This window comes from Physeter macrocephalus, chromosome 11 (genome assembly GCF_002837175.3).
Source record: "Physeter macrocephalus isolate SW-GA chromosome 11, ASM283717v5, whole genome shotgun sequence".
NCBI lineage: Eukaryota > Metazoa > Chordata > Mammalia > Artiodactyla > Physeteridae > Physeter > Physeter macrocephalus.
The window spans coordinates 3,684,879-3,705,472 of NC_041224.1; the positions used below are offsets into that span (position 1 = coordinate 3,684,879).

The following is a 20,594-nucleotide window of genomic DNA, read 5'->3' on the forward strand; positions in this document are numbered from 1 at the left end:
TTCTAAATGTTGGCTCTCATTATACTTCCAATTATTTCAATTATTTCAGATCATGCAGAAAGCAGTTTCCCCTCTGACAAAGTACTGGATAAAGATATCCAAAGGAATCCAAATAGCAGCAGTCTTTGTACATACGGTAAATTATCTTCTTGAGGGGACAAAGCTGTAAGTTAGGTGATGTAATATGAATTTGATTTTCTTGTGGAAACACTATTATAACAAAGGCTTGAGTACCTAAATCTATTCCAACTTTAAATATATGACTACAAACACTGTATTTAATCAACTCTTCTGTAATATTTCAAACATGATTCTAAAAAACCAACACGGCAACCAAAATAATAAGACCACGCCAAGTATGATTCCTGATTGAGTTCATGATAAAAATCAGAGGTTAAAGAAATAGATCTTTCTTTGGGTAAAGGTAAGATATCCATTTAGCCCACAAGCCAATGAACACTTTCTTAACAACTTTCTTACTTCTTAGGCATGGCTTTTCAATAGCCATGGTTGTCCTGCATACCCTGGGCCCTAATTCTATCCAATGTCATAAACACTGACCTACTAGAATCGTCTGTTGCATCATGAAACTTAAGATTTTTTGGGGGGAAAGGGTCACTTCACTGCTTTTAGAGAAAATGTCATTTTTGGTAAGCTTCTTTTATAATTAAAGGACTAGATAAGGGCTTTCTATGACTAAAAAACAGAAGAGTTCTGATTTTCTTAAGATTCCAGTTCCTCAACACCACCGTCTATACTTTGAACCTTAATGTTAAGTCATGGATGTCTTTAAGATGAAGATAACCAACATTTACTTCTTCAGTATTTTCCATCCATCCTTCCAACCCTCGAAGTGTGCATTTATACCATCAACAAGCTTAAAAGCTTTGAAATAAATGATGCCCACACCCAAAAAACAATTAATTATTGTGTATATATCAAAACTTTCCACCTCAACCTGAAGTCTTATATGTTATCTTACATAGTATAGTAATAAAGTAAACTGTAATCAGTGTGATGATTTTTTTATTTTATTTTTTATGGAAGTACAGTTAATTCACAATGTTGTGTTAGTTTCTGGTGCACAGCAAAGTGATTCAGCTTTACATACATATATGTGTACATATATATATTCTTTTTCATATTCTTTTCCATTATAGTTTATTACATGGTATTGAATATAGTTCCCTGTGCTATACAGTAGGACCTTGTTGTTTATCTATTTTATATATAATAGTTTGTATCTGCTAATCCCAAACTCCTAATTTATCCCTCCCTCTCCCCTTTCCCTTTTGGTAACCATAAGTTTGTTTTCTATGCCTGTGAGTCTGTTTCTGTTTTGTAAATAAGTTCATTTGTATCATAGTTTAGATTCCACATATAAGTGATATCATATGATATTTGTCTTTCTCTGACTTACTTCACTTAGTATGATCATCTCTAGATCCATCCATGTTGCTGCAAATGGCATTATGTCATTCTTTTTTATGGCTGAGTAATATTCCATTGTACATATGTGGTACACATGTACCACATCTTCTTTGTCCATTCATCTGTTGATGGACACTTAGGTTGCTTCCATGTCTTGGCTATTGTAAATAGTGCTGCTATGAACATTGGGGTGCATGTATATTTTCGAATTATGGCTTTGTCCAGATATATGACCTGGAGTGGGGTTGCTGGATCATACGGTGGTTCTACTTTTAGTTTTTAAAGGAATCTCCATACTGTTCTCCATAGTGGCTGCACCAATTTACATTCCCACCAACAGTGCAGGAGGGTTTGCTTTTCTCCACACCCTCTCCAGCATTTGTTATTTGTAGACTACTTAATGATGGCCATTCTGACCGGTATGAGGTGATACCTCATAGTAGTTTTGGTTTGCATTTCTCTCATAATTAGCGATGTTGAGCATCTTTTCATATGCTTATTGGCCGTCTGTAGGTCTTCTTTGGAGAAATGTCTATTTAGATCTTCTGCCCATTTTTTGATTGGGTTGTCTGTTTTTTTGTTATTGAGTTGTATGAGCTGTTTGTGTATTTTGCAAACTAAGCCCTTGTCGGTATGTGAAGACTTCTTAAATTGTATCCCTGCTACCTTCTGGCCCAAACCCTCAGATGCAGTCTGGCTTCCCTCTAACACCTCTCTTCCCTACATGGTACCAGGATGTTCCCTTTCCTAGGGCTCAAAAGATAAGCCTTAGTCTAGCCTCCCATTTTGCATAGAATACCTTTTTTTCATTTTTTGGTATGCCACTCATTATTTTCAAATTTTTTATCTTCAAATAATTTTAGACTCAGAGAAAAGTTGCAAAAAAAAGTAGAGTGTTCCCATATGCCCCTAACCAGCTTCCCCTAATATTAACATCTTCCATAACCACAGGACAACTACCAAAACCAGGAAATTAATATGTGTACAATATTTACTAAGTAAACTACAGACCTTATTCAACTTCATCAGTTTTCATTTGTTGCATTTAGATCACTAATCCATTCGGAGTTTATTCTTATGTGTGGTGCGAGATATGGATCAAATTTTACCTTTTTCCAAATAGCAACCCCATTGTTCACAACAGCATTATTCATAATAGCCAAAAAACAGAAGCAACCAAAATATCCATAAATGGATGAACTAAAATGTGATATATCCATACAATGGAGTATTACTCAGCAATAAAAAGGAAGCATTGATACATGCTACAACATGAATGAAGCTTCAAAACATTATGTTACGTGAAAGAGGCCAGTCACAAAAGACCATGATGCCATCATTTAAAAAAATTCTGCAATTTCAATATATATGTCCCTTTCAGGAGTTGCTTAATAAGAGAATTTATGAATATCCAGGTATAAGGGCCCTCCTCTTTTTTGTTTTTGTTAGAAAACTGTGACTTTTAGCATTCAAGAGTGTCCTTTTTCATATTTAATACTCTGGGGCTTACATTCTATGTTGTCTGATACCAGGATCACTACCACTTCTTTCTCTTTCCATTTATACAGTACACTTTTGTCCATCCTTCATTTTTAGAATATCTATTTTAGCTAGGTCTCTGATATAGAACATATATTTGGGTTTTATATTGTGAACCAAATTGTAAATCTTTTTCTCCTAATAGGTAAATTAAGCCTATTCACATTTATCGTTATACCTGATGTATTTAGTCATAAATCTATCATAATATTTTATAACCATAAATTAAAAAAAATTTCCCTGTGTTTCTTTCCCCACAAGAAGTGTATACTGACATTTAGGAAAGCTTCTTATTTTTGTTCTAGTGTCTACCTTTGTAATTATTCTTTTTTTAAATTTTTATTTATTTAATTTATTTATTTTTGGCTGCATTGGGTCTTTGTTGCTGCATGCAGGCTTTCTCTAGTTGCGGCAAGTGGGGGCTACTCTTTGTTACGGTGTGCAGGCTTCTCATTGCGGTGGCTTCTCTTGTTGTGGAGCATGGGCTCCAGACGCACAGGCTTCAGTAGTTGTGGCTTGCAGGCTCAGTAGTTGCGGCTTGCGGGCTCTAGAACACAGGCTCCGTATTTGTGGCACATGGGCTTAGCTGCTCTGCAGCATGTGGGATCTTCCCGGACCAGGGCTCAAACCCATGTCCCCTGCATTGGCAGGCAGAGTCTTAACCACTGCATCACCAGGGAAGCCCTGTAATTATTCTTTTTAAACATCCTTTATTTAACTAGTCACCATCTGGATTATCAGGTTTTGCTTTTGGTAGGAGTATTCTTTATCACCCACTTACTGCCTATACAACAATGAGTTTTTTCTGTTTTCATTTTTCCCTCTCCCTTTCCTCCTGCCTTGTATTCGTTTGTTTGTTTGTTTTTTGTGGTACGTGGGCCTCTCACCGTTGTGGCCTCTCCCGTTGCGGAGCGCAGGCTCCGGACGCGCAGGCTCAGCGGCCACGGCTCACGGGCCCAGCCGCTCCGCGGCATGTGGGATCCTCCCGGACCGGGGCACGAACCCATGTCCCCTGCATCGGCAGGCGGACTCCCAACCACCGCGCCACCAGGGAAGCCCTCCTCCCGCCTTTTAGTTACATTATTTCTACTTTGCACAGTATGTAACATTTGTGCATTAGTCTTCTACCATCATTCCTGTCATTGTTCTAGACTAATAGGTGCATCTTTATATTTTTAAAGGTCATGATCAGGGACAGTCCTATGCTGAATTTTACTCAGGCATTACCAGAGAATCCTCTAGAATAGGGGTCGACATACTTTTTCTATAAAAGACCAAACAGTAGAGACTTGAGGCTTTGTGGGCCATATGGTCCCCTGTGTACTCCAACCCTGCCAATGCAGCACAAAAGCAGCCACAGATAACATGTAAACAAATGTCCGTGGCTGTGTTCCAACAGAACTTTATTTACAAAAACAGGTGGCAGTCCATGGTTTGCTAACCTTTCTCTAGTACATTCTTCAAGAGGGGTTAAGTGCAGGATTAATTTTGTATGGTCAAAACTGTTTCAGCATTGCCTTAACATCTGAGGGACAGCTTGGTTGGATATAAAATGCTTTATTCACACTTTACTGAGGTGTTTCTTTGGTTTTAGTTTTTAAATGCTGCTCCACTGTTCCTTTGATTTGTAGTGGTTTTGTTGTTGTTGTTGTTGTTTTGTCTTGTCTTCATTTTTTTTGGCTGCTACATGTAGGATCCTAGCTCCCTGACCAGAGATCAAAGCCACGCCCCCTGCATTGGGAGTACCAAGTCTTAACCACTGGACCGCCGTGGAAGTCCCTGTAGTGTGTGGTGGTGGTAGTGGGTCTTTTTTTTAATTTGTAGATTTCTAAGTCTGATGCTAGTCTAATTCTTTTGCCTTTGTAAGTTATCTGACCTTTGGGTCAAGGTTTTAGAAAATCTTTCTAAAATCTGTTTTAGTATGATGTGTACCAAAGTTGATCGCTCTAGGTTAACTTGCCCAGGGGCCCAGTGAGCCCTCTCAAAGTGTAGATCCAGGTCTTTTTCTATTTGTGGGAAGTTTTCACAGGTGTGTGGATTCAGGTTTTTCTATTTCTGGAAAAAAAATTTTAATTATAGTTTTATATGTTAGCTCTGTACCATAAATTTTTTAAAAAGTAATTAATTAATTTATTTATTTTTGGCTGTGTTGTGTCTTCGTTTCCGTGCGAGGGCTCTCTCTAGTTGCGGCAAGCGGGGGCCACTCCTCATCGCAGTGCGCGGGCCTCTCACTATCGCGGCCTCTCTTGTTGCGGAGCGCAGGCTCCAGACGCGCAGGCTCAGTAGTTGTGGCTCACGGGCCTAGTTGCTCCGCGGCATGTGGGGTCCTCCCAGACCAGGGCTCGAACCCGTGTCCCCTGCATTAGCAGGCAGATCCTCAACCACTGTGCCACCAGGGAAGCCCCCATCTTGTTGCGGAGCGCAGGCTCCAGACGCGCAGGCTCAGTAGTTGTGGCTCACGGGCCTAGTTGCTCCGCGGCATGTGGGGTCCTCCCAGACCAGGGCTCGAACCCGTGTCCCCTGCATTAGCAGGCAGATTCTCAACCACTGTGCCACCAGGGAAGCCCCCATAAAATTTTTTAATGACTCTGTCTGCCTCTTTCATTCCCAACACTTTCTCTTGGACCTGAAGGATGGCAGAATATACCACCCCAAAATATACCGCTTTGGCATAAAGATTATTTTGAGGTAAAGGCACTTGAAAAACAGCAAATGCAAGAAAAAACACTCTGACTTTCCTTCTTTTTCTTAAAAGCAGGAGATGAAATTCCCACGTGAAAGATGTCTTCACTGAACCAGAAGTAACATTTTTATCATCAAGGAATGTTCTTATCATGGAGACTGAAAGAACTCTATGCCATAAGACCTTGTTAAAATGATTATCTTCCTTTAGCTTTTCTACATAGTTCAGTTACTTTTCCACAATTGCCTCTCTCTGCTCAACCTACTATCAAAACATGTAGGTTTGCCATTTCTTTGGGTCTTGGTTCTTTATGACGGCTCTTGTGCCATGTAAAAGTCATATAAATTTGTATGCTTTTCTCCTGATAATCTGTTTTATGCTAGTTTAATCCTCAGGGACAGCCAAAAAACCCTAAGAGGGTAGAGGTAAAAATCTGCCTCCCCTTCAGACACTTTTTAACTTCCTTCTTTATGTCATTTTTCATTTTCTTGGTTATTTTCCTATCTTTCTTCAAACCCCTTATTAAATTTTCATTATAGTATTTTCATTTGGGCACTTTTAAATTAATTCTTCATTTCTGAAATAATTTTGTCTTTTTCTTCCATTTCTTTTCTGAGTTCAATTAAATCCTTTATTTATCCTGGGTTTTGTCCATTTTGCATTTCTGACTTAGGGTGACTTTTCATATCCTCAGATGCTTGTTTGAGAATCCTTAATTCTATTTGGAGTGTGAACTTACAATTTTCTTTTGCATTATGGGGAGAATTTTCCTGAATTGATGTTTGTGATTTTTCGTTTTCTGATTTTCTTTTTTTTAAAATAAATGTATTTATTTATTTTTGGCTGTGTTGGGTCTTTGTTGCTGTGCGCGGGCTTCCTCTAGTTGCGGTGAGCGGGGGCTACTCTTCGTTGCTGTGTGCAGGCTTCTCATTGCGGTGGCTTCTCTTGTTGCAGAGCACAGGCTCTAGGTGCACGGGCTTCAGTAGCTGTGGCATAGAGCACAGGCTCAGTAGTTGTGGCTCATGGGCTCTAGAGTGCAGGCTCAGTAGTTGTGGTGCATGTGCTTAGTTGCTCCGCAGCGTGTGGGATCTTCCCGGACCAGGGCTTGAACCTGTGTCCCCTGCATTGGCAGGTGGATTCTTAACCACTGCACCACCAGGGAAGTCCCTGTTTTCTGATTTTCTGTAAACCTTCTCTACTGACTTGACTTTCCTTTTGTTCATTTTTATGATACTGAAAAGCTTTATAAATTCCCATTTTAACAGGTGCCCTTTTCTGTCAGCCTAGCAAAGTCCCAAAGGTTTAGTGGGGTTTTCTGTCAGAGCGTTTCAGTGGTGGTAAAGAGGTGTCAATCCTCTGTGTGATTCTCTTTTATCTTAGAGAACCCTAAATTTCCCTTTTCTCCTTCATCCTCTAATTTCTAAAAAGTACTTATTTTCTTTTTTTCTCTTTTTTTTCTCTTCCAGAAGTTATACTTCTGGAAGACTGCTCTATTAAGTGATGCCTACCTTTTAAAATCATGCTTGCCCCTTTAAACCGTGTATGTCTTTAAATGGTGCACCTGGTCCTGTATTGCATCTGGCCCTTTAAATCACATGCATTTAAAAAATCCCTTCCCTAATCTCCGTGCTCTGATCTGCTTGGACATTTTTCTAGCATTTCAAACTTTAGGCTGGATTTAATCTTTCTAGTGGCCATTCCAAATAGCTCTTAGGGACCTTTGCTAGCCTCTCCTGCCTTCTCTGCAGTTGTTTTATGTCTGCTTTTGCTCACCAAAAGCCTTGTGGCAGAGTGGAGATGGGGCAGAAGTATAAGGAAGGAATTGAGTGCTGGAACCTGTTGATTTTTTTTTTTTCTATTTACTCACAGTCACTTTGCAGTTCTGGCACTCTCTGTCTCCAGAATAATGCTAAAAGTGTGGTTCTGTGGAGAATTTTCACAGTTGGGAAGTTGTTTAATGTTGTTTTCACTTTGGGAGACTGATTACTACGTGGCTGCCGTTGTTTTCTGCTGTGTAGAAACGTGCAGGGAGCATTTTTAACCTCGGGTGATCAGAGAATAGAGAAAGAGAGGGAGCCAAGATATTCAATTGAAAAAATGGCCAGTTAAAGGAGGAAAAGCAGGGCTCTAGCTGACTGTTGCCAAGACTGTGGCAGCAGGAGAAGAGGAAACCTTTAATTTTTGTATCCAGGGTCAAACTCAGGCTGGGGCCTCTCTGGCTGGTTCTTAACACCTGATAATGCACAGTTTTGAGTTTTTTTTTTGTCGGGGAGGGAAGGACCTAAACAAAATGGTTTACAAAACTGATAAAAAGCATCATCTTCACAGCGAGACTCTGCAAGCCTTCTGCATGATGAGATGAAAGTAATCAACTGAAAGAAGAAATTTAATAAACTCTTAAAATACCCAGAGCAGGTTTAGTTTAAATAGATTTTTTTAAAGCACCTAAATATCAGATAGCAAGTTGTGTTTTGGACACCATCACTGGGTTAAAAAAGAAACAATAAAGTTGAGAAAAAAAATGAAAAATCCAATGAATGGTTGAGCTAGTTCTACTGTCATTAAACACAATTTCCTTTCCATTTCACACAAGTCTAAAAGTAAAAACAAAGCCACAATCCATTTGCCTCTAGAAACCACTCTGTAATTTGTGACCTGAACCGCTGACAACATTTAGTAGAAAACTAAAAATGTGGGGATATTTCATTCCCTCACCACGCCACTCACCCACCCCAAGAAAAATTTGACTCCAAAGATGTAGAGTAGTGGTAAAATGTGATACTAATTACATTAATTATAAAAATGGCCACACCTTGCCTATATGATTTACAAAGTGCTTTCACATAGGAAGGGTAGTTGTTATTCTCCTTCTATTGATGTAAAAACCAAGGTTAAATCACAGAGAGCCAAAGACAACACTAAAAGTCCTTGCCTTGAATTCTTCAGGTATATGGCAGTGGCGGATAAAATATAAAGTGAGAAAATTCCAAACCAGAGCTACACTCAACGAGCTAAGCATCTCCTTGGACCAGAAGAATGAAGCGGGGAGTCAGAGCTGAAGCCAGGGATCTGATGGGGCTGAAGTCAAAGTCAGGCTGCAGGGCGGAGTAATAGCCACGAAAGGAGACCCAAGAAAGTCACTGCTGACACCTGCTGGAGGTTACGACTCACACGGACTCCACAGCTACAGCAATGGCGAGAGGCCAGGCTGCCTGCTGGTTCAGGGGGTAAATCTGCAGGAAGCCCAGGAGCAGCACAGGACCCCACCCCATTCTGGACTCGGTTCTGGACGAGGCAGGTTGAAGTAGCTACAAAACTACCGGGAAGGTGCGGCAAGCCCGGGGAGAACTAAGAGGAGAAACTTACACAAGGTGAGAACTTAAACAAAGTGAGCTTGCAAACCAACATTCTAAAACACACGAAGAAACGGAACCCTGAATGAGGCCACAAAAGGAACAACTAGAAGATTAGGCGACTCCAGACAAAATGAAAAGAACAGAACAAATGAAAAAGTCTTAAAAGCGGGTATATTTAATAGCCTCGGAAAGATTTTTAAAACTTGGTATCATCTAAAGAGAACAGATTGACACTTGCCAGAGGCAGGGAGTGGGGGGAGCCTGGGGGGCAAAATGGGTGAAGGGGTCACAAGGCACAAATTTCCAGTTATAAAATGTCCTGAGGATGTAAGGGACCGCATGGTGACTACAGAAATACTATAATACTGTATACTATAATATATGTATATATTATATTATAATACTATAATACTGACTATAATGCTGTATTATATACTTGAAAACTGCTAAGAGAGCGGATCTGAAAAGCCTTTGTCACACACAAAAAAATTTGTAACCGTGTATGGTGATAGGTGTTAACTAGACTTATTGTGGTGATCATTTCGCAATATATACAAATATTGAATCACTACACTGTACGTCTGAAACTAACATAACATTATATTCAATTATATCTCAATTTTAAAAACTTGATGCCTTGGAAATGAAAAAAATATCCATCGAACTAAAACTCAATAGCTGGGATAAACACCAGAATGAGTGAACTGGACGATCTAGTAGTGAGGAATTTATCCTGAACGCGCACGCGCGTGCATACACACACACAAAAGAACATTTAAGAGATAAGCAGAAGAGACTGAAAGACTCCAATATAGGTCTGGTAGGAGGTCAACAGAGGAAATGGGGGCGGAGGAGACAATGTAGATTTCATATATAATAGCTAGTGATTTTCCAGAACTAAGTCAAAGACAGGAGTCCTCAGTGGAGTAGTCTCAGAATACTAAGTTGAATACATTTTTAAAAATCCACACCTAGACATCACTGTAAAGCTAGAGGACATCAAGCATAAAGATAGAATCTTACAGACCAGTAGGAGAAAAGAGATAGATTCCATCTGCAGAGCCAACAGCAAATAATGTTATAATAGCTGTCTTATCAACAGAACGGGAGGGCAGAAGGCAATGAGTGATAGATCTTCAAACTGAAAAGGTGTACAGAATTCTATACCTAGCTGAGCCATCGTTCAAGAACAAAATGAAGACATTTCAGACAGAAAGTCTGTGAAAGGAACACTAAAGGATACGGAATGTCGGGAAAGAAAACAAAAAGTATGACACTGATATGTATATATGCAATGAATATTAAAATATTTAAAATCAATCACTAATTTATTTGTTTTAAAGTGAAACAAAGACAGTAGACGATAACCATGTGGCAGATGTGGGGTATAAGGAAGGAATGTGCTTAACAGGTAGTTGAAATATGGTAAGGTACTTTGCCTGTTTGAAAAAGGTAAAGATATTGAACAATTTTGTTTTTACTACAACACTTTATATATTTAAAAATTCTAAGAGCAACCAGTAAACGAAGAAACCTGCAAGCTATTGCTTCCAAGCCAGCAGAGGAAATTTTTTAGAAAGGGATGAAAAAACCCTATCAAGACAACAAGGAATAAGAAATAAGGAAAAAAAGAATAAAAGATCAAGTGTGACAACGAAAAAACACACACGTACACCCAACTGTATTATTAATCACAATAAAGTAAGCAGATTTAACTCCCCTATTTAAAATAAAAATACCAAGAGCCACGTCTTCTGTTTGCAGTGCTCTGATTTCTGTTAAAATTATTAGTGTATTTGGGGGACTTAGTGCTGAAAAGCAGCTGATGGTTCAAATGGACAATATCTGAAATGTTTATGGCCTTTACAAATGGGTTTCAAGCTGAAGGTAAATGAGAAGGAAACAATAAGACCAACAGAAACGGAGTCAGAAACACTGGGACTAGAGACAAATGTAGTTGTTTATAAAGAACATCAGTCAGCTCTAAAGAGACAAGAAAAGGCACCAGTACTTAAACAGTACTTGGCTCGTCACTGACTTCAATTTAGTCTGTTCTGTTATTAGAGCTTCGGACAACATACCAGACATCCTCTTGTATGCTACAGATTTATCAAACCACCTTAAACTGTTGCAAGCTAACTGCTGACGCTCACTGCGTGAAGCCCAGGCTGAGCTACAGAAATACTCTCCCTGCCGTCCCACCGTCATCGCTACTCTGGGACCTTCATTCCCAGCTGGTAACCTAGCAGGAAGCAACGTGCTGATCTCTAAGGGGGATGCCAGCCTTAGGCTGGAGGCTAGCCTTTCCTCTTCAGACTAACTTAATCCACAAGCTCTCACACTTCTGTCGATCCTTCAACCCCTGACACTTAGCACCAGTGGATTCCCGAGCCGGAGGGATGAGAAACCTGGGGTCTCGGCAGGCAGGTGGCTTGTACCCAGAGGTACCTGTTGCAGGGACAGCAGCCGAGACCAGAACCCAGATCCGTCTCCCACCTCCACGCCAGGGCTTTTCCACGCTACGTCGTATGTCAGGTCTACGAGAGCCAGGACCGAAAGGATAATAAAGTAACTCCGTTCTTGTTCCTCCCAGCTGCCCTGGCCTCCACACCTTCTCTGTTCTAAATCTTCTCTCTGCTGAGCAATCAGTGGTTCCTAGGTGGGCTCATGAGATGGTCTCAGCGGAGGCTCAGGACGGTGTCCCTTCCAATCCACCATTCCCTGGAAGGCTGGCATCCCTCCCAGGCTGCCCTTTCCCCTTGAGCCAGAAAAGCTCCTTCAAACACACGGCAGAAGCCAGTGCAGTCATTTCAGTCTTGACGCAACTTTGTTTCTAAAAGCAGACATGTAGCTTTAGTTGCCTCTTCAAGGAAGCAAGACCAGGAAGCCACTTGGCTAAACACAGCCATGCTCAGTGTGGGAAAGCTCTGGGCAAGGGGAGAGTCTCACACTTTAGAAACCTTTCTTGGAGTAACCATACTTACAAGTAAAATACATGCAAACGCCAAACCACTGGAAAATTCCTAAGCCACACATGTTTCAATGGACCAGGATCAGAGTCAGAAACAGAAGTTGAAACCGAAAGCAGAAGAAGCCTGAGGGAGGGTAGAGAAGAAGAGAGAGGCAGAGAAATCAAAGGCTGTGCAGAGAACATTCCAGGTTTCTCCTCTTGCTTTTCTCTGGCACACAGCCTACCTGACAGTGTTTTCCCCTCGCCTGCCTCCGTAGGAAAGAGCGAGCCGGGTCTCTCAGGCGGGAAGAGCCGAGGGCCAGACAGCACCCTAACCCCATCATTCCTGACCTTTCTTTGTGGCTGGTAGGAACATCCTGTGACAGAGACCCCATTCTCTTGGAGAGCAAAACAAAAACCCTACATTTTGTGGCTTTATCTATGCTTTCCTTCAGTTAAACACTTTCGAGATGTTCAAAAGAAATAAGGACTTAGTCCCCTTAAGAAATAGCGTTATATTATTCAGTCTGGGTGAATAAATTAGGAACAGCAGGGAAGAGACAAAATGGCTCTGTGTGCATCTACTTCCAAAGGAACTTTAGATTTTAACCCAACCCCCTCACTGCACGGACAAAGAAACTGGGACCCACAGAGTTTACCTGGCTAGGCAGGGTCACAAAACCCAGGTGGTGGCAGATCTGAGACTAGAGATTGAGTGTCCTACATCAGGGTGAGGGACTGTCCTAGGACACCAGCCTTGCTATGAGAAGGAGAGGTTACAAGGGCTGCATGGCCCTGAGGGAGAGAGGATGCCAAGTTCATGCTGAACAGCACAAAGATGAGTTACAGAGATAAATGACCCCCGATTCTACCAAGCATCTGAGTGCGAAAGGGAAACATCGTGGTAGAAGAAAAAAAAAAAACAGCAAAAGAAAAAATACAAACTGCATGACAACAATTCAGTTTACTTCATTTGTTAGGGACTGTGTAATGTGCAGATTAATAAGAAAAAGTGAAGAAAAGAGGAAAATAAGCTACTTGAGCTAATGACTAGGTGTTCATCATAACTGAAAGATTTTCTTCCTTTACATTTCTCACTTCGGTGGGAATATAGTCCATTTTCATTGAAGTGTTTCTTACCTTGGTTCTCAAAAACCTTTTTCAGAAATGCTTTGGGTGTGTTTTTTTTTTTGTTTCTTTTTTTGCTTTGCAAAAATTAATTTTTTTTTTAGGGGTGTTTGTTATAATGCAGATCCCTGGGCTCCCCTCCGGAGTTACTGAAGCAGAATCTCTGGGGCTCTCACTCAGAAATCTGAATTTTGAACACGTTTCCTATGGACGCTGACATACAAGAACCAGAACCATCCACAATCCCGGCATTGCAGAATCAGCCAAACTCACCTGTCCTCCAGGCCTCCCGTCACCCACTTCAGAGTTACTGAGTCTGAGGCACAGAGACAGTGAGTGCTCTCCAATCACAGAGGCTCCCCAGGCCCTGCCAGGCCTGCTCTCGCCGCCAAGCTGTGAAGGACTGAACCTCTTTGACCTGAAGATTCTATACTTTTAGGCTCAAAGTGCAAATAAGTATGGCTTTGCTAATGAAAAACATACCAGATTTTTCTGTCATGAGGTTGTATTTTCCCTTCAAGGTCAGGGGAAAAAAGTTACCTTATTCAAAACAAGCAAACAAAACAAGAGACAGAATGATTGACTTTCTGGGCTACGCCTCGTTCCTACTTCTCTCAATAAGGCCGAAGCCAGGGCGCCCCAGGCTCCCCACCAAGTGGTAGCCCCTCAGAGTAAAGGCCATGGAAGGCCTGGGAACTGTCCCGCTTTGCCTGCAAGCCCAACTCCTTGGAAGGGATAGGAGCAGCGCATGTGGCGGAGAATCTGGGACGGGAGCAGCCTCTTGAAAGAAGCAGTGTAGCAGCGAGAAGACTCCTGGGCTCGCTGACCCTCTGGGAAACGTCCAGGCTCTTTCCTGGCCCCTCCGTGTATTCTCTAGAATGTGGCCAAACAGCAGAGTCCAATACGAGAAGAGACAGAGGATGAAGAATTCAGACTACAGACCTGTATGAATCTAAGGATACCTGCTTATTTCCCCAAACCACAGAACGCCCCACAGGGCAGAAAGGAAGGTTAGGGCAACATCCTTTTCACACCCAAATTGTTGAGGCAGTTCTCAGAAATCTGTTTTAAGGAGAGAGACTGAAAATAGCCAGGGCAGTAATCACCACCTTCGAGACTGGATTCCCTAAATATAACGAGTGACACTCAACCCCGGATTATCTCTGCCCACTGAGGACGAAGGCGTTATAGAAGGAAAGAAAGAAGGCCTACGTGCCTTGGGACCTGAGGGCACCAACGCTGCGTGCTCTCGAATCTCTGGACGGTGCGTGCGGATCAGGACAATTTCTATCTAGCAAGCGCCTGCCCATCTTGATGCGGGTCTGCCTGCCTCCTAATTCCGTCTGCAGCAACCCCTGGCCATCTGGAGTGGCTCGCAGCCTCCCTCCCCTCTATTCCCACCTGATAACAGGACCCCGGTTTATAAAGCCCTCCTTTGAGAGTCTCCGGGAAGGCTGACTGTCTTCATGCCAGTGATGAAACAGAGGAAAAAGCAGAATACAGCCAGTAATTGAGTCCCAGCATCTCCAACGAGGCCAACTTTATACCAAAATACATTTCTGTGTGTGTGCGTATATATACATACATAGAACGAGAGACACTAACAAGAATTCCTCTAAAATGTCAATCCTGGTGACTCCTAGTGATTTTCACTCCCTTTACATTTTTCTGTATTTCCCAATTTTTTATCATCAAGGTGATTATCTTTTTATAATCATTTAATAAAACGTTACCTTAAAAGATAATAAAGGCTATAATTTACCTAGACATGAGCATGGCATATGATAGACAAGACCGTTTACGTAGTGTAACGTCTGAAAGTAGACAGGAAAAAAATGGTGTAGAGATAGAATCCTCACCTTCCCTTCCTGTAGCCCCTCAGTTGCTCCTCATCTGTAAAGTTCCTGGGCCCCTGCCTACCCATTTCTTGAAGCCCCTGTATAGACTGCATATACCTATAAAAAAGTTCTTAAGTTGGAACCACAACTTCAAACTCCCATACAATCAAAGCCTTTCACCCGAGATGCCAATGAATGGCCAAATGACTAAACTAAATTTTTATGTGTTGTTTTCTTCTCCTCTTTGGATACAGATATTAAAACAGGTAGTGAAAAAGTAGCTGGATGGGAGAATTATCTGTAAAATTATTAATTTCTGAACAATTGAGAAGTTGAATACAGCTGACCCTTGAACAACGTGGAGGTGAATCTGTGTGTAACTCATAGCCGGCCCTCTGCATCTGCGGTTCCTTTCCATTGGCACATTCGACCAACCACAGACCACGCAGTACAGTGATATTCACCATCGAAAAATACCATGTATAAGTGGAATCGTGCAGTTCGAACCCATGTTGTTCAAGGGTCACCGTATACGGTTTTCGTGTCATGGAAATGTTGACACTGGATATCAGTGAGTTTCTTAAAGTTAAAATCAAACTGCATACGAATTGTAAAATTTTTTGTTCTAATTCTGTGAAGAATGCCATTGGTAGTTTGACAGGGGTTGCGTTGAATCCGTAGATTGCTTTGGGTAGTATAGTCAATTCCACAATATTGATTCTTCCAATCCAAGAACATGGTATATTTCTCCATCTGTTTATATCATCTTTGATTTCTTTCATCAGTGTTTTATAGTTTTCTGAGTACAAGTCTTTCGCCTTCTTAGGCAGGTTTATTCCTAGGTATTTTATTCTTTTTGTTGTAATGGTAAATGTGAGTGGTTCCTTAATTTCTCTTTCTGATTTTTCATTGTTGGTGTATAGGAATGCCAGAGATTTCTGTGCATTAATTTTGTATCCTGCAACCTTACCAAATTCACTGATTAGTTCTAGTAGTTTTCTGGTGGCATCTTTAGAATTTTCTATGTATAGTATCATGTCATCAGCAAACAGTGACAGTTTTACTTCTTCTTTTCCAATTTGTATTCCTTTTATTGCTTTTTCTTCTCTGATTGCTGTGGCTAGGACTTCCAAAACTATGTTGAATAAGAGTGGCGAGAGTGGACATTCCTGTTTTGTTCCTGATCTTAGTGGAAATGCTTTCACTTTTTCACCATTGAGAATGATGTTTGCTGTGGGTTTGTCGTATATGGCCTTTATTATGTTGAGGTAGCTTCCCTCTATGCCCATTTTCTGGAGAGTTTTTATCATAAATGGGTATTGAATTTTGTCAAAAGCTTTTTCTGCATCTATTGAGAAGATCATATGGTTTTTATTCTTCGATTTGTTAATATGATGTATCACATTGATTAATTTGCATATGCTCTTTGACATAAACCACAGGATGATCTTTTTTGATCCACCTCCTAGAGTAACAGAAATAAAAACAAAAATAAACAAATGGGACTTAATTAAACTTAAAAGCTTTTGCACAGCAAAGGAAACCATAAACAAGACAAAAAGACAGCCCTCAGAATGGGAGAAAATATCCGCAAATGAAACAACAGACAAAGGATTAATCTCCAACATATACAAACAGCTCATGGAGCTCAACATCAAAAAGACAAACAATCCAGTGAAAAAATGGGCGGAAGACCTAACTAGACATTTCACCAAGGAAGACATACAGATGGCCAAGAATCAAATGAAAACCTGCTCAACATCACTAATTATTTGAGAAATGCAAATCAAAACTACAATTGGATATCACCTCACACCAGTCAGAATGGCCATCATCAAAAAATCTACAAACAATAAATGCTGGAGAGGGTGTGGAGAAAAGGGAACCCTCTTGCACTGTTGGTGGGAATGTAAACTGATGCAGCCACTATGGAGAACAGTATGGAGGTTCCTTAAAAAACTACAAATAGAACTACCATACGACCCAGCAATCCCACTACTGGGCATATACCCTGAGAGAACCAGAATTCAAAAAGAGTCTTGTATCACAATGTTCATTGCAGCTCTATTTACAATAGGACCTAGAGTCTGTCATACAGAGTGAAGTCAGTCAGAAAGAGAAAAACAAATACCGTATGCTAACACATATATATGGAATCTAAAAAAAAAAAAAAAAAGGTACTGATGAACCTAGTTGCAGGGCAGGAATAAAGAGACACACATAGAAAATGGACTTGAGGATATGGGGTGGGAGGGTGAAGCTGGGGCGAAGTGAGAGAGTGGCATGGACATATATACACTACCAAATGTAAAATAGATAGCTAGTGGGAAGCGGCCGCATAGCGCAGGGAGATCAGCTCGGTGCTTTGTGACCACCCAGAGGGGTGGGGTAGGGAGGGTGGGAGGGAGGGAGACGCAAGAGGGAGGGGACATGGGGACATGTGTGTGCATATGGCTGATTCGCTCTGTTGTGCAACAGTATTGTGAAGCAATTATACTCCAATAAAGATCTATTAAAAAAAATCAAATTACACACAAGTAAAATAACTGAGAATTTCCTGCTCTGGAAAAGTATACCCGACCCTTAGTCAAGGCGCTTCATCTGCTTCACCCTCCCCTGGGCAACGGTCTATGACTTCAAATGCATCAGGAGCGGAGGAAGCTTCCCGGACTAACCCTGTCAGGTGGTAACAGATAAGCTCTGTAAAGCTCTTTTGTTTCTTCTCTTCTACATATTTCCACTGCATTATGCAACCACACAGCATATACATAAAACTACAGTCTGATGAAGTCCAACTTATTCGCCGGGATCCATACGGCTCATATCGCTCCCCTGGCTGAAGGCTGCGGTTCTCTAAAGGATGACATTAATAAAAGAGATACTGTTGCTGCCACGTGGTAAAACTAAGATGTGCAAGACCCCGGGCAGTTAGAGAGGACCATGGGGAACTTCCTTTGACGAAACTGCCATGAGATGGAATACGTAATAGACTCAGAACCAGAAGACCTAGGTCTGAAACACAGCCTTGCGTTTTGGTAGTGACGTGATCTTGCCTACATTACCTACCTTCTACCCCTTTACTATTATTTTATTTTTTTTTTTAACAATCTTTGGTTTTTTTTTTTTTTTTTTTTTTGGCCACGCCGCGCAGCATGCGGGATCTTAGTTCCCCAACCAGGGATTGAACCTGTGCCCCTGCATTGGAAGCACGGCGTCTCAACAACTGGACCGCCACGGAATTCCATGCCCTTTTAAAATGAGGGTTGTGGTGCGGATTTTAAAAAGGATAATGTCTGTGAAAACACTTAAATTACTGTAGGATGTAGCAACTTACCTGGATAAGAAAAAGAAGCCTCGGTTCTGGGGCTCTATGGCCTGGAAAATCCCATCCACACAGTTCGGATGGCCGGGCGCAGTGGGCAGACCTTGGAGCTAGAGGTAAGGTATGCGAATGAACAAAAGGGGCTTCCTGAACTCGGAGCTCAAGGCCGTAGAACATTCCTAATCTCTCAGTTGAGCTCCCAAGGTAGACTCCCCTCAGGAGTTCTCGGTGGGAGTCCAGCCATCGGTTAGGAGAGAGACGGAGTTGAGCCAGACGGCCCCATCTATTAATGGGAGCCCTTGCCACAGGACTACCTAGAGACGCTGTGTTTAGACTGGATGAGGCCCGAGCGAAAGGGAAGGGGCAGCAGGTGCAGACGGGAAAGCAACGCTCAGCCAAGGGCCTGCGGGGCCTCCGGGCAGGGTCAGTGTGTACCACGAGGGGCCAGAGGCACATCTGGTTCCTGCTGTACCTTCGGACCAAGGTGGCCCAGACCAGGAGGAGAACCACCCAGTCACTAAAGGCAGAGATGCTATCCTTCTGACAATCCACTAGGCCTGCAGCACTACTTCTCTGGGAGATAAACAAGGCTAACACAAAGACTGAGAATGTGAGCTCTCTGCCTCGGTCATGGCCATCCAGATCTTTCAAGCTCGGACAGGACACCGTCTCCCCATCTGTGCTCTAAGAGCATTAATCCCATAAAACGCCCCGAGAAAAAGTCTTCCTGATATCACGTTTTAAAAGCATTTACTACATTCTTCAACTAGGAGGGTCACACTGCCCCTGTATACACTTCAAAGGCCCTGAAAAGTCTTGCAGCTGAAAAAAAAAGATCTAACTTTGTTTAACCAAACTTCTTTTAACAGGCAACATTATCTGGCGGTTAAGAATGGGGGTGGAGGTGCGGTCTAGAGCCAGGCTCTGAACCTTCTGCTCCTCCACTCACTAGCTGTGTGAGCGTGGGCCAGCTAATCTCCCTGGCTCAGTTTCTGTACCTGCGGGATGGGAATAATATTGATAATATACCTTCCTCATGGTGTTTCTCATAAAAATGAAATGAACGAATAAGTACAAATCGTTGAGAACAGGGCCTGGAATACAGAAAGCACAGAATAAATATTAGCTATTTTAATTTGCATTATTATTATCTGATGATTAAATATCTCATGGTTTTTTATGAGTGACACCTATTTATATGCTAAGCAACTTGTGTCCCACAGAACAGGGAAAATCAGGTGTAGCACAAAAAGCCTAACGTAGGAATCAGAGTTTCAGTCTCCAATAACAACTTACCCTTCCTGGCTCTGCTCCTTATTTATAAAATTAAGGTCGTTAGACTAGTTGATCCTTCCAGCTACGAGAGTCCAAGATTCTAAGAAAGAGGCATAGAACCATTAAACCCAGCGGCCCCGACCCAGTCCTGGATCCAACCTGGGTGGTCTAAGGTTCTACCTTCCAGAGACCTTGTTCAGATTTAAAGTTGCTATTGCAGGACTTCGGGTTAAAAAGCCAGATGCCGCTCACCAAGATGGATATGGAAACTGCCTTCTGCCACCTCCCCCGCCAAGAGCTCTGAAGCTCTCTGAGGGGAATCAAACTGGCAGCAGTTACAGTGGCAGCAGCTGCCACCTGCCCCCTCCAAAGGAGCCGGCGACACCCCCAGTCCCCTCTGCCTCAGTGTCTGGCACCAAAGCATCACTCCGGTTTCCCCTCCTGTGGTCTCCAGGGCTCAGAGGGAGCCTGGACCTGTCTACTGGTCCTTCTGCTTATCCTGGATCTTGCCAGCTCCTTCCAAGGTCGACCCCTTCTTCGAGTCTTTCCCATTTGTACTGAGCTCCAGGCTCCAGGCGGTCAGACCCCCATCTAGGCTCAGTCCTGTTGACCTATCTCAAGTCTGGACCTTACCGTTGGAGTCCACCCTGTCCCGGGAGGGAAAAAGCTGCCGCTTCTGTCCCTGAGGGTGTACTGTCCATGCCTCTGCTTCTCCCTAGCTCAGTCCTTTGGAATTCTCTAGAATGTCAAATGGCCATGCCAGTTTGCATTTTACTTGTGCATCCGTCCACCCATGTCCAGCCAGCCAGCCAGCCAATATTTATTAAATGCTTCCTACAGCCGAGCACTGTCCTAAGTTCTGTTGATGCAACACTGAGCAAAAACAGACATTCTCCCTGTTCTCATCCAACACACATTTTTGTACAGGAAAAAAGACAAACAAAAAAAAAATGAAAAAGCACTCTAAATAGTGAAAAGAGCCATGAAAATAAAACAAGGTGAGATTACAGAATAATGGTGAGAGAGAGCGGGGAATTTAGCAAGGGACAGGGGGTGGGGGTGACGTTAGGCT

General features: G+C 42.1%; 1 protein-coding gene across 13 annotated transcripts in view; it reads right to left on the bottom strand.

Moving 5' to 3' along the window:
* Positions 1-20,594, bottom strand: part of UBE3D (ubiquitin protein ligase E3D) — a 579,677-nt gene that overhangs the window by 459,832 nt on the left and 99,251 nt on the right. For 3 of the 13 annotated variants that reach the window (XM_028494985.2, XM_028494986.2, XM_028494996.2), the window contains exons 10-11: positions 18,260-18,357; positions 11,994-12,104 (exon numbers count right to left, since the gene is read on the bottom strand). The exons of 5 other annotated variants lie outside the window; for them this stretch is intronic. In XM_028494985.2, the coding sequence (XP_028350786.1) occupies positions 11,994-12,104; positions 18,260-18,357 (209 nt within the window). Of the gene's footprint in view, positions 1-7,611; positions 8,026-11,993; positions 12,105-18,259; positions 18,358-19,430; positions 19,623-20,594 lie in introns of those variants that run through there. 5 more of the 13 variants (XR_008618457.1, XM_028494989.2, XM_028494987.2 and 2 more) reach the window with 4 other exon arrangements.